General features: G+C 38.0%; 2 protein-coding genes across 2 annotated transcripts; one reads left to right on the plus strand and one right to left on the minus strand.

Annotated features, from left to right (window-relative positions):
* Positions 1–1,240: 1,240 nt before the first annotated feature.
* fgfr1op2 (FGFR1 oncogene partner 2) lies at positions 1,241–5,162 on the minus strand. Its single transcript, XM_070549495.1, has 6 exons — positions 4,898–5,162; positions 4,180–4,316; positions 3,816–3,933; positions 3,243–3,385; positions 3,038–3,151; positions 1,241–1,613 (listed from the first exon to the last, which is right to left on the minus strand). The coding sequence occupies exons 2-6, from the start codon at positions 4,312–4,314 to the stop codon at positions 1,476–1,478; spliced, it is 648 nt and encodes a 215-aa protein (XP_070405596.1). The 5' UTR covers positions 4,315–4,316; positions 4,898–5,162; the 3' UTR covers positions 1,241–1,475.
* A 6-nt stretch (positions 5,163–5,168) lies between these two features.
* Positions 5,169–10,117, plus strand: med21 (mediator complex subunit 21). The gene is made up of 4 exons (XM_015955174.3): positions 5,169–5,260; positions 5,597–5,711; positions 7,886–7,986; positions 9,474–10,117. The coding sequence occupies exons 1-4, from the start codon at positions 5,219–5,221 to the stop codon at positions 9,651–9,653; spliced, it is 438 nt and encodes a 145-aa protein (XP_015810660.1). The 5' UTR covers positions 5,169–5,218; the 3' UTR covers positions 9,654–10,117.
* Positions 10,118–11,297: the final 1,180 nt, after the last annotated feature.

An 11,297-nucleotide genomic window follows, 5' to 3' on the forward strand; every position in this document is an offset into this window, starting at 1 on the left:
AGGAACACATGGACAGGTTAACGAGGGGCAGGTGAGAACAATAAGGGCTAATCAGGGCAGGAGAGAGACACAGTCAGGAAGGCAGGGGCAGAACGTGACATAAACACAATAGATGTGATCATTTACTAACTTTACAGAGTTATAACTTTTATATGGAGTTCTGATTATACTGTAGAGTTATTAGGATTTTATAATTGTAATTTTTACCAATAAAATCTTGCTAACCTCACAACCTCAGCAAAGACAAAATTGTGGGGAGCCCTGCTGTAACTGGCTGACTATAGCATAATTTTCAGTCATTACACATGGACCTAAACTGTTAGAATAAAAAGTGAGAAAACATATTTAAATTGAGATAAAAACAGGGAAAAACACTTTGCAAAGATATAAAAGACAAGTGCCCTGGCCGGGATCCAAACCTGCGTGAGTAGAGCCCGACCATAACTTGGTTTTCATTCTGGCTAACATGGGTCAGGTTCAAATACACTAAATACAAAATTATTTTAAGTGTAATAATAATGGGATGCAAGTGTTTCAATTCTTCACTAAATTAAAAAAAAAAGATTTTTAGAATTTTTTGTTTGCTGTTTTAATCAGCGCTCCAGATTAAAATATGCTGAATAAACCAGCAGAAACGGCGTTTTTATGGTAGATGTGAAGAGTGTAATGAGGGTTTCTTAACACCACAGGAAGTGTCTTCAAACGGATGTTTCCAGATCAAAAGAAAGCAGCAACAGTTCTGCTTTTTAGACGCTAGATAGGCAGAGATATACCAAATTTAAGCTGATGTTTATCCCACCCAGTTAATATAAAATGAGGAACTGGAAAACCATAATTTGAATGCTTAGTCACTATTTAAGTAAATAGTCGTCGAAAAAAAAATCTAATTCAGCAACAAAATATATTCAATAACCTGACATACACTCATTGTTTGATTCTATTTTCCAATATGTCTTGTTTCCGTATAAAACAATTTAAGTGACACTTTTGTGACTATAAAAGCTGCTTGTAGTGTGGTCAGTTTTATACAATTTCAAAATCCTGAAAGCTTCTACTAGATACAGACACGTGTGTTGAATTCAGTTACATTTCTCTTATTTCTGAGGCTGTTGACATTATGCAACCATAAATGAGCAGTGAAAGTGAGAAGTTGCGTGGATAAACAGCCCACAAAACAGAACCTGAAATATGTGTGATGACCTGAAAGTGAAACTAAACCGGTACGAATGAACTCACACTGTTCACAGATTGCAGATTTATTGTAACTTGAACAGTTCTCCCACTCATTCTCACAACAAAACCCCACAGGCACTGCAGGCTCATGCACACAGAAATACAAATAGGAGGAATTTGTGGAAAAGAACCTCTGAGGGGAAGATGCTATAGGAGACTTTCGCCGTTAGAGTCAGTGAGATGGGGGTCAGTTTGGCATGTGACTGTACACTTTGTACACTGCGGGGGGAGGGGGCGGCGCCCTAACTCTTTCGTAAGCTAGCATCAGCACTGGTGAGCAGCGGCGACAGAGAGGTACTCTCAGATTGATCTTCTCTCTTCAGGATGAGGAAGGCCTCACGGCTGATTCCCAGCAGCTCTCTGAGTCCGCGGTTCTCCAGCTGCAACAAGAACAAGACGTTTAAAAGTACACACACACACACACACACACACACACACACACACACACACACACACACACACACACACACACACACACACACACACACACACACACACACACACACACACACACACACACACACACACACACACACACACACACACACACACACACACACACACACACACACACGGTGATTTGGTGTGAGTTTATTGCCACTGACCAGGTCACTTTATTAATTGCTTGTTACCATCCCATGCTGTATTTATTTACAGAGCACATGTAAAACAGCGTGTCAGCTGAACAAAGTACTTGAACACAGAAAGTTAACACAATTATCTCAGCAGCCAATCAGATAACAGCAGCTTTGAGCATTTAGGTATCTAGATGTGATGGAAACTTGCTGAAATTCAAATAGAGCCTCCAGATTTAAGAGACGTCCAACCACGTCTGGTGGCTAGGGCTGGACAGTAATTCAATAATGATAAGACGTGTGGTGTGATAGAAAGAAATGGGTCAATACAACTTCAATTAGGTTTCCTTTCTTTTTTCACTATAGCCTATCAGGTAGCTTAAATACTAAAGACATTACTGTCCCAACCAATCAAAAACACAGACTCAGGCATGCTCACTCACCAAGCCCTCCCCTCTCAAACCTAAATAAAGAGCATGCGACTTAAACAAGATTTTGCAGCAAGCAGAGGTGGAGGAAACGGTCCTGAAAGACGGTTATAGTAGTTCACCAGCATGGAAATATTTAGATTATTAAAAGTCTGATAAAAACAATGAAAATCAAGTCTGGTAATAACCAACTTGTACGTAATGACCATAAAATGGCCAGCTCAGCACTTCTAATATATTTTCTACATTTTCTAGTTATTAATAATTATTGATATTAATCAATATGCTTTTTATGTATATCGTCCAGCTCTATTGGTGGTCACAGATAGGTTAATCTGATCTACCGGGATTTGAACCTACAGCCTTCTGTAAAATGTACAGATAATAAAACTCTCATGTTTAAACCACAAACATAATGCCTGTTCTCTACTTTCTTATTTCCATTAACATTGTGTTTAAACTGATTTCTTTCATGATTTTATTTTCTCTGTAGCTTCTTATTGTTTAGATCACTTAACTACATGACCCGTTTGTCAGAACGTTACTCTCAGTTATAACAAACTGAATGAACCAGTGGGAAAACCGGTCCCAAATGTACTGATTCATAGTTTAACCCACTATGGCAGATGCTTTGATCCAAATGAGTTAGTCTTAAATGATATTGCTTACCTGTGTAAGATGACTCATGAATCATTTAAATAGCTAAACTCTCCCTTGTTTCATTCATGTCAAACATGTTTTCCTGCATCAGAATTCAGAACATTTACAGGGATGATGCAGCAACTCCTTATTCGTCTTTACCTCTAACTGTTTAATCCTCTCCTCGTCTTCACATATTCGGTCCTCATCCACCTTTATAGCTTTCCTCATCACAGATGCCATCTCGTTGATTTTGTCTATGTGCGCTTGCATTTCCTGCACAGATCAACAAAAAATGATTAGAAGATTTTACATTACAGTTATTAAAATATGAATTAGAAGAACAAAGGAAACCCGAGTTGCTGACCGTGGTGTGCTGCTCCTTCAGCTGAGTGACGATGGCGGGGTCATCCCTCTTGCTCGCCATTAGGAGCCTGAACACCTGCTCCCTGTATTTAGTCATGATGAGCTCTATCGCAGACTGGTGTTCCTCCAAAGATGTTCGGAGCTCTGCAGAAAGAGAGAACGCATGTTTGGTTGGCTAACTATGACAAAGTCATTCTCAAATCATGGTATGAGAGCTCCCTCTAGTGGTACGAGGAAGACATTTTAGTAATGGTATAAAAAGGTAAGTAGGCTAATTATTCACTCTTAATTGGACCATGGCAGCAAGCTAAGTAAGTGACTACTAATTACTGAACAAATGAATAGGGAAATGCAGTGAAAAATATTTTGTAAGGATTTTAAATAACTCTAGTCGATCTGTATATGTCTATGTAAATAAATTTTACCTTAATGATGTCTCTGGATATTTGTAAAAAACATTTTTTCTGCCCAAAAACATTTCAGTGTTTGTAAGCAGTGTGATTTGACAAAAGTAAAGGAATGTATTGTACCGAACAGGAAGCAATCACCATGAGTATTAACACTGAAAGACTACCTTTGTTTTCCTGCTGGAGTTCTCTGATCTGACGGTTCTCTTGTTGGATTCCCAGAACCAGACTGGAACGAGGCCGATGTCGCGCAACCTGGTTCAGTGCATCAATCTCTTCCTGGTACTGTCAAATGTGAAAAAATAAATAAATAACGAATCAATAAAAAGCTTCGCCCTCAGTAGTTATGTCCTGTAAACTAAACAGCAGTCAACGCTACGGTTAAAATATTCCATCATTCTTTGGAATGCACTTTACTTTCTTCTTTTGCATTATAGAGTGTTCAGTTATAGAATTAGTAAAATGTGACCCCTGGTGGCACTAAGCTAGTACCCAACAGCACATAAAATAGGAAAAAAAAAAATCACATACCGTTTTTATAGCCTCCACTCTCTTGTTGAGAGATGTTGTCTGTTCAATTAGCATCTCAGCGGCATTGTCGTGGTTACGAAGCCTTTCCACTAATGATTTGGCATCTGCCAAGACCTTCTCTAAACTACAATTCATACCTAAGGAAATACAGAAGCATAAAAACAACTTATTTTTGATTATTCAACAGCTCTGACTTGTTGGTATCAATTTATTGAAAATAAATATAATTAATGCAATACACTACGAATACATGCAAACAAATCAGTCCAGTAAGTACTAATCTTTATTTCTTCAAACTCAGCTCATTCAAAGATCTGTCTACTTCTATATTAGTTGTTCAGAATCTTTTTACAGACAGCCACACGAAAATACATGAACTTTCACTTCACCACACTCTGTAAAATAATAATAATTCACCAGAACGATCGAAATGAGCCATGAATAAACGTTTCTAAAGCTAAAGAACCTAGCTTGAACCTTAAGCCTCCTCGTAGGTGATAGCACGCTAGTTTACAGCCAATAATGCATTGATAGGTCATTTTACTCTAATAAGAGTTTTATTACTTAACATATTTTGCATTTACTGACACAATTTATCACCACAACACTTCATTAATCAAATATAAACTACCGAGGAGTTCATAACACCAACCGGCTGCTATAACTAAACTTGTAAGGTCCACAAAAGGCAGCAAAACTGACAAATGTGTGGTCATACCTGAAGAGTTCAAAGTACAAAACCACTTGGGTTGAGTTAGCTTCTTTACTTCCTGTTGTTGTTTGGTGGCTAACACTGGCTAAAAGCTGACGTTTACTCCGGATTAGATGCTTTGGCGCGTTCCCATTTCCTTAAAGCACGAGAGTAAATATCGCTAGTCATGAAAAAGTCGATTTAAAACCTATCCACATTACAAAAAACCAGCCGTGGGACGGTCACAGCCATCGCTTCAGCTAACTCGAAGCCTCTTGTTTATTTCCGCGAGACGTTAAACTCTCGCGAGGGTCACGTTGGGGAGTTTTTTATTTTATTTACGGCAACATGGCGGATAGGCTAACGCAACTTCAAGACGCTGTCAATTCTGTAAGCAAAACTATTGAAATATCCCGAAATATAATTATTTTCTACGTCAATAGTTATTTTTTTATCTTACACAATTACAACAAATGGATTTAGATAAGAAATATTTGCAGAATTATCGTTTCAGTCTTTTAAATGTAGCTAATCGCTAACTTGCGAGTCTAAGGTTTAGTTAATTTACACAATTTATCACAGCTTTTATGTTTTAACCAATGAACATGGCTTGGTTTAACTGGTAATGCAACTATCAGACTATACTGGCTGTTTATCTATTCTATATTCTTTTAAACAAATGTCCGGAGTTTTAAAACCCGTGTTTGTTTTGTTGCGTGTGAACAGCTGGCTGATCAGTTCTGTGATGCCATCGGTGTTCTGCAACAATGTGCTCCACCTGCTTCCTTCAGTAATATTCAGACAGCAATCAACAAGGATCAGCCAGGAAATTCAGCCGAAGGTTTGTAACTTCAAAGCAAAATCTTTATTTAAATCTCTTTTCTCCCACATTCAGCTAGCCTGACCAGTCATGCATCCTTATGGGAAGCATTAGTTCTCTGTGTAGAATTAAACAGAGGACGAGTCTGGCAGGCCAAACATGCTCACATGCCTGGTGGAAAAATCACTACCAAACTCTCATGGGTTATTTATTTTCCTATTCGAAGAAGCCACAATTTAATAAATTGTTTCAAAAAGGGGTTTCGGGGTTTAATTGTATAAAAGTAAAAATGCTAGTCAACAAGTGAAATACTATTTCCAGGATAAAGTTAAAACGTCAAGAAAAATGTTGAAATTTTAAAGAAAATTGTCAAAACGTCTAGGAAAAAAAGTGTTACCATTTCCAAAATAGCCTGAAGAACTGAATCTCAACTGTACCCTGCCCATCCCCAAAAGTGTCACTTTGTAATATTTAGTTGGACTGCCCTTCACTTTGATTGCTTCTGCAATGTCAAAAGAATTATTCCCATCCTGAGTTGCATTCATTTTTTAATGAGGATCCTGTAGAGATGTTGAACAATCAAACAGTTTTAACAATTGTCATCGCAAAGATTGTCATTGGTGCTCATTGGGTCTGCATCGATATGCCCTGATCTCTTTCATGGTTTGATCCTGATGAATTGTGGAATTGCCATCTTGAGGTTATACAACCTATTTGCCTTGTTAAATCCAGAAGGGATTTATTTTGTTACAGGAAGTGTTGTTCCCTTTTAACTAAAGGGACGTGTTTGCTGAAGACCCTTATTGTGAAAGACTGAAGATCTCCGAGTTCTGCTTTAACAAAAGGAGTTAAAACCTGATATTTAAAGGGACTTTACGGAGTTTTGAATTTTTATGCTAGCGATTGCCCCCTCAGGCCAAAAGTGTAATGGCAGCTTCAATAGTAGGCTCGTGCACGAGGCGCGCATGCTGTACGTGCACACTCCTTTACGAAAATAACAGCTGAGACAGTCCCTTGTGTGTGTGGCCCGGAGGACAGAGGACAGGAGAAGGTGCAGCTAATTAAATAATTTGGTTCTGTACCTTTCTCTTCAGCACAGCCGACAAAGGTTTAAGATGGGTCAGTCCTCCTGCATGCTCAGATCATTCCCTTCCCTTGCTTGAAAAATTGTTCCAAAATGAAAGTTGAACCCACATCTTTTTTATCTGTGAATTCAATGCCGTTCGGCAAGTGTCAAATAAAAATTTGGGCATCTTACTGCAAAAAAATATACCATTAATGTAATGTACATCCAGATTCGAACTCGAGTCTTCTGCACGAAAGTCCGTCGTCTTACAAGGCGAGCTAAAGCGCCAGTGACGTTCCTTGTGTCTGTAACATTTATATCCTTGATGACAGCTGAAACAACGTTCAAAGAACAGTTTGGAGGGCTATGCCTGAGCGTGAACACGGATGAAGCAGCCTGCTCGACCCGAGCAGCTCTCTTTTTCTGTGATTTTACAGAAAAACAGGCAATCACAGTAAAAATGCCAGGGCTCATTCTACAGGACCAGGGCATTGCAGGAGAATGTATGAAGAAGAAATTTATTATTTCTATACATGTTTTGGCTGTCAAACTTCCATAACGTCCCTTTAACCAAATAGTTATTTTATTGAATAGTTTACTGGGTAAAACATTCCTGTAACCGTCGGTTACAATGATGATAAAACTGGAACAAATGCAGTCTGATTCAGGGGCACAACAGGGTTTGTTTTCTTTTTTGGAAGTTATATTTTGATATTTTTCAAATTAAATTGTAATATTTTTCCTCAGTATTTAGACGTAATTATAGATGTTTAGAATTTGTTCCCCACTATTTAAAGATGGTTTCTACTTTTGTCTCTTGTCTTTTCTCAATGTTCTAGAAATAGTTAAGTGTTGATTCTTAACCTTTAAACTTTTTTTTCTTCATCCTGGAAGAAACAAGCTGACTTTGTCATCGACATTATGACTGTAATCTTGAATTTTTAAAATACTGTTGACGTTTGTCTCGACATATTGACTCATTCTTGGGATGTAGCCTTTATTCTGGGGGGAATATTTAGACTTTTCTTGTCATTTGGAACTATTATGTCGACTGTACCTACTTGTTTAGTTGCAGCAATGGCACTAACGCTCATTGCATTCCCTCATGTGTGTTTTCCCTCTCCTCTAGAATATGCACGGCTATTTGCCGCTCTTATTGCCAGAACAGCCAAAGATGTAGATGTACTGATCGACTCTCTGCCCAGTGAAGAGTCCACAGCAGCCCTGCAGGTCGGCACGCTCGCACTCACTTCACTCTTGCTTCCAGTAGGAGCTTCAGATCTGCCTGCATTTATGCTGAAGGAAATCATTCAGACTTCTACTAAAATCACAAGGATTGGTCTCTAAGAGATACCGACTCTTTGAGTTTAAGAAGTTTTACTGAAATAATGGCTTCACTTTGATCTATTTTAAAAAGAAGAGACCCAGTATTATTGTTCATGTTCATAAGAAACACATTTATTTTATTTTGTTGACCCAGAGTGTTACAGCTTTTTAATGTTATGGCCGTTAAAAACACTAACCATCATTTTTAGAGTTTCAGATTTATTTATTTTGTATTTTAACATAACTTTTTGTTTAGTATCGAGATCAAATGACCCTTTCAAAAATTGTTTTGAATTTTTGTAACTCAAGAGAGATGAAGCATTCTGAAGTTAAACATTCTGCTTGACATGCCTTAGGACATTGTTTTGAAAAAGACCAAATAATTTAACAGTGAAGATGGCAGCTGAAAAATTCTGCATCAGATGTTTTCACAGCAGGCAGTGGCACTTCCAGGCCTTTTCCTGTGGTGACTTGTGCACACCAGTGCTTCACAGCAGAGGGTTTTGTCCAGTGTCAGAAACAGACAAGGACAGGATGGTGTGCGTTGGCATTTGTGGGAAATGTTTCAGCTGCTAGGCTTATTATCATCACACTTCTTCACATGGTAGTTTACTAGTAGCTGAAGACTTAGTTCTGGTTATTGTGTGAAGAGCACTGAGCTTGCTTTTCAGGCAGCAGGGGGCGCCACAAGAAGTTTAGTTTTCCATCGTGAGAGCTCTAGGATCTGCTGAAATAGCTTACTGATGTCAAAGACTGGAAAAACAGTTTCTGAGCAGTTATGTGAATTATTTAATAACATTCCTGTAAATGCTGCGTATTTAGGAGCATTGTTGGGGCAAAGCACTTCATGGGCATTAGTAAGTTTAAGTTTCATACAAATATTTTTCCATTTAAGTGAGATTTGTCTGTTTAGTTTTTAGACATCTTTTTCCTTATAGTTTAAGATTGTTTTTTTTCTCCCTATGCTGAACAGCGTGAACTTTATTTATAAAGTACTTTTAAAAGAGCAAAACTGACCAAAGTGATGAAAACCAAAGAATTGGACGTCAAGGCAAAAGGACAACAGTAGATTCAATAAAATTGTTAAAGGATCAAATGAATAAATCATACTTATCAAACATAAAATCATGTCATTTTAAGAAGTCTTACACATCATTAAAGCTCATTCTGAGGTAAATGACAGAGCTGTGCTCTCTTCCTTGTACCAGTTAAAAGTCGTGCAGCATTCTGCAGCAGGCTTGTTTTATTACAGAGTTGCATTGGTATTCTTCAAAATCTCTTCCCTTAAGTAGGTTGATCATTATCCATTAAAAAAAATGCAAATTAGTCTCACAGTGTCTACTTAAACCTGCCATATTTGATGCATCTGGACCCCTGTGACATCCTACCAGGCGGCCAGTCTCCGGCAGCTGGAGGAGGAGAACCACGACGCGGCAGCTCGTCTAGAGGAGGTGGTTTACCGCGGTGATATGCTGCTGGAGAAGATCCAGAACGCCCTGGCTGACATCGCCCAGTCTCAGCTTCGCACACGCAATGGAGCTCCCAGCCAGCCATCACCAGCAGAGTCTTGATCCACGAAGTGAAGATACAGACATTTTTACCTGTTTGGCTCAAGTTTTCCATCAAATTCTGGTCTGAGAACTGCTCTGAATGTGTATGGAAGAAACAAACACTGGACACTAAACATCTTATTTTCATTAAAGTAAAGGATTAGGGTTTTACATGAAAGCTGCAATTTTTCTGCCTTTAATTTATTTGTTCTTCATAAATTTAAAGGTAAACATTTGCCCAAATCCAACTCATACAGAATTAAGTCAAACACACGTGAAGGGCTGTTTGTAAAGAGTCTGGACCGTCATGCTTTTTAGGATTTTTGTCTATTACATGTTGTACATCTCGTTTGTATTCTGTTTTGGTTTATAAACTATTTAAAAGAAATGTTTTCTTTTTCATTTTAAAGGCTTATAGCTTACTGGAAGTTATTGTCCATTTTTTCATGAACATTACCTGAATAAAAAAGATGGCAAACGCATAACTGAATCTTGTTTGCAATGTAAAAAAAATGCATTAAGATTTTATGGAGGGAGCAACAAATAAGTGTTCCGTTGCCTCCTTTCCTGAGGGGAGCCTCGGCTTTTGCAGGATCATTTTAACAGATTTTCTTTTCCTCCAATTTTACTGAGCTGCTCGTGACTGGAAACATGTCTCTGAAGTGTGAGGATTTTAGGAAGTTTCTGATTTTAAGACCACTTATAAAAGCTGTTGAAAATCAAACTGCAAAATAAGTGAACTAATAATTTAGGTTTAAAAATTGCAACACAGCAGGACAATTTTCAAAATGATTCCAGTTTGATTAGATGTCAGAAAAGGGTCTGATTCAATTTAAAACGAAACTTTGCGCAGCAGCTGCATGCCAGGGGGTTTACGGCCCTAATCTAAATATAGGTACTTAGTTGAAGCTCAGTGGAGCCCATTTAGGTGAGAAATATAAAAACAGCCTTGTCTGCTGCACCACACCCAGATGTGTTAACAGGGTACACCCACCTTCTGCATGCTGACTTCATGGCTCTAAAAACTCTCAACTTTTCCAACTAAGGAGGTTTATGATGGAGCAACTACTTTCCCCCTTGAGATGCTTTTTGATGCTAAATAAATCTAATATTAGAGTTAATCAAGCTTTGTTATTTTAACTTTATAGTTCTGATCCCTGTCCTAAAAATCTTTGGGATTCATATGCATGATTCCAGATATGATGCATTTCATTTCAGGACAAATGTAATTTAGGTTTTGTTTTGCAAAAACACAAAATTATGGTCCGCATTGTTTAGTTTGAACAATTAGATTTTTATTCAGTCAGGAAAGTCAGTTTAAAATATCTGATTTATTTTATTAGAAAGCTTTATCTGGGTAGCTCTCGGGTCTAGTGTAGTTTGTATCATTATGATGTTTTACTGTGTTTGTCTTCGAAGGATGACCCTTTGTTTGTGTAGTAGTGACATTCCGTAAAATTCCTCATAACGCAGTCGGTGGAACGCTGACCACAGATTTGACCTTTTTATTGCCTTCTTGTTTGTCATTCCCTGTTTGAATGTTTAAAAATGTGATTATGCTTGAACATTTCCTTTAAATATTTACTACAATGACGCTATATTATAATTCACCATTTTTAAAATCACTAGTGATGCCAGAAGCTACACGGAGTTCTTTGTAGCGGC

This window comes from Nothobranchius furzeri, chromosome 1 (genome assembly GCF_043380555.1).
Source record: "Nothobranchius furzeri strain GRZ-AD chromosome 1, NfurGRZ-RIMD1, whole genome shotgun sequence".
NCBI lineage: Eukaryota > Metazoa > Chordata > Actinopteri > Cyprinodontiformes > Nothobranchiidae > Nothobranchius > Nothobranchius furzeri.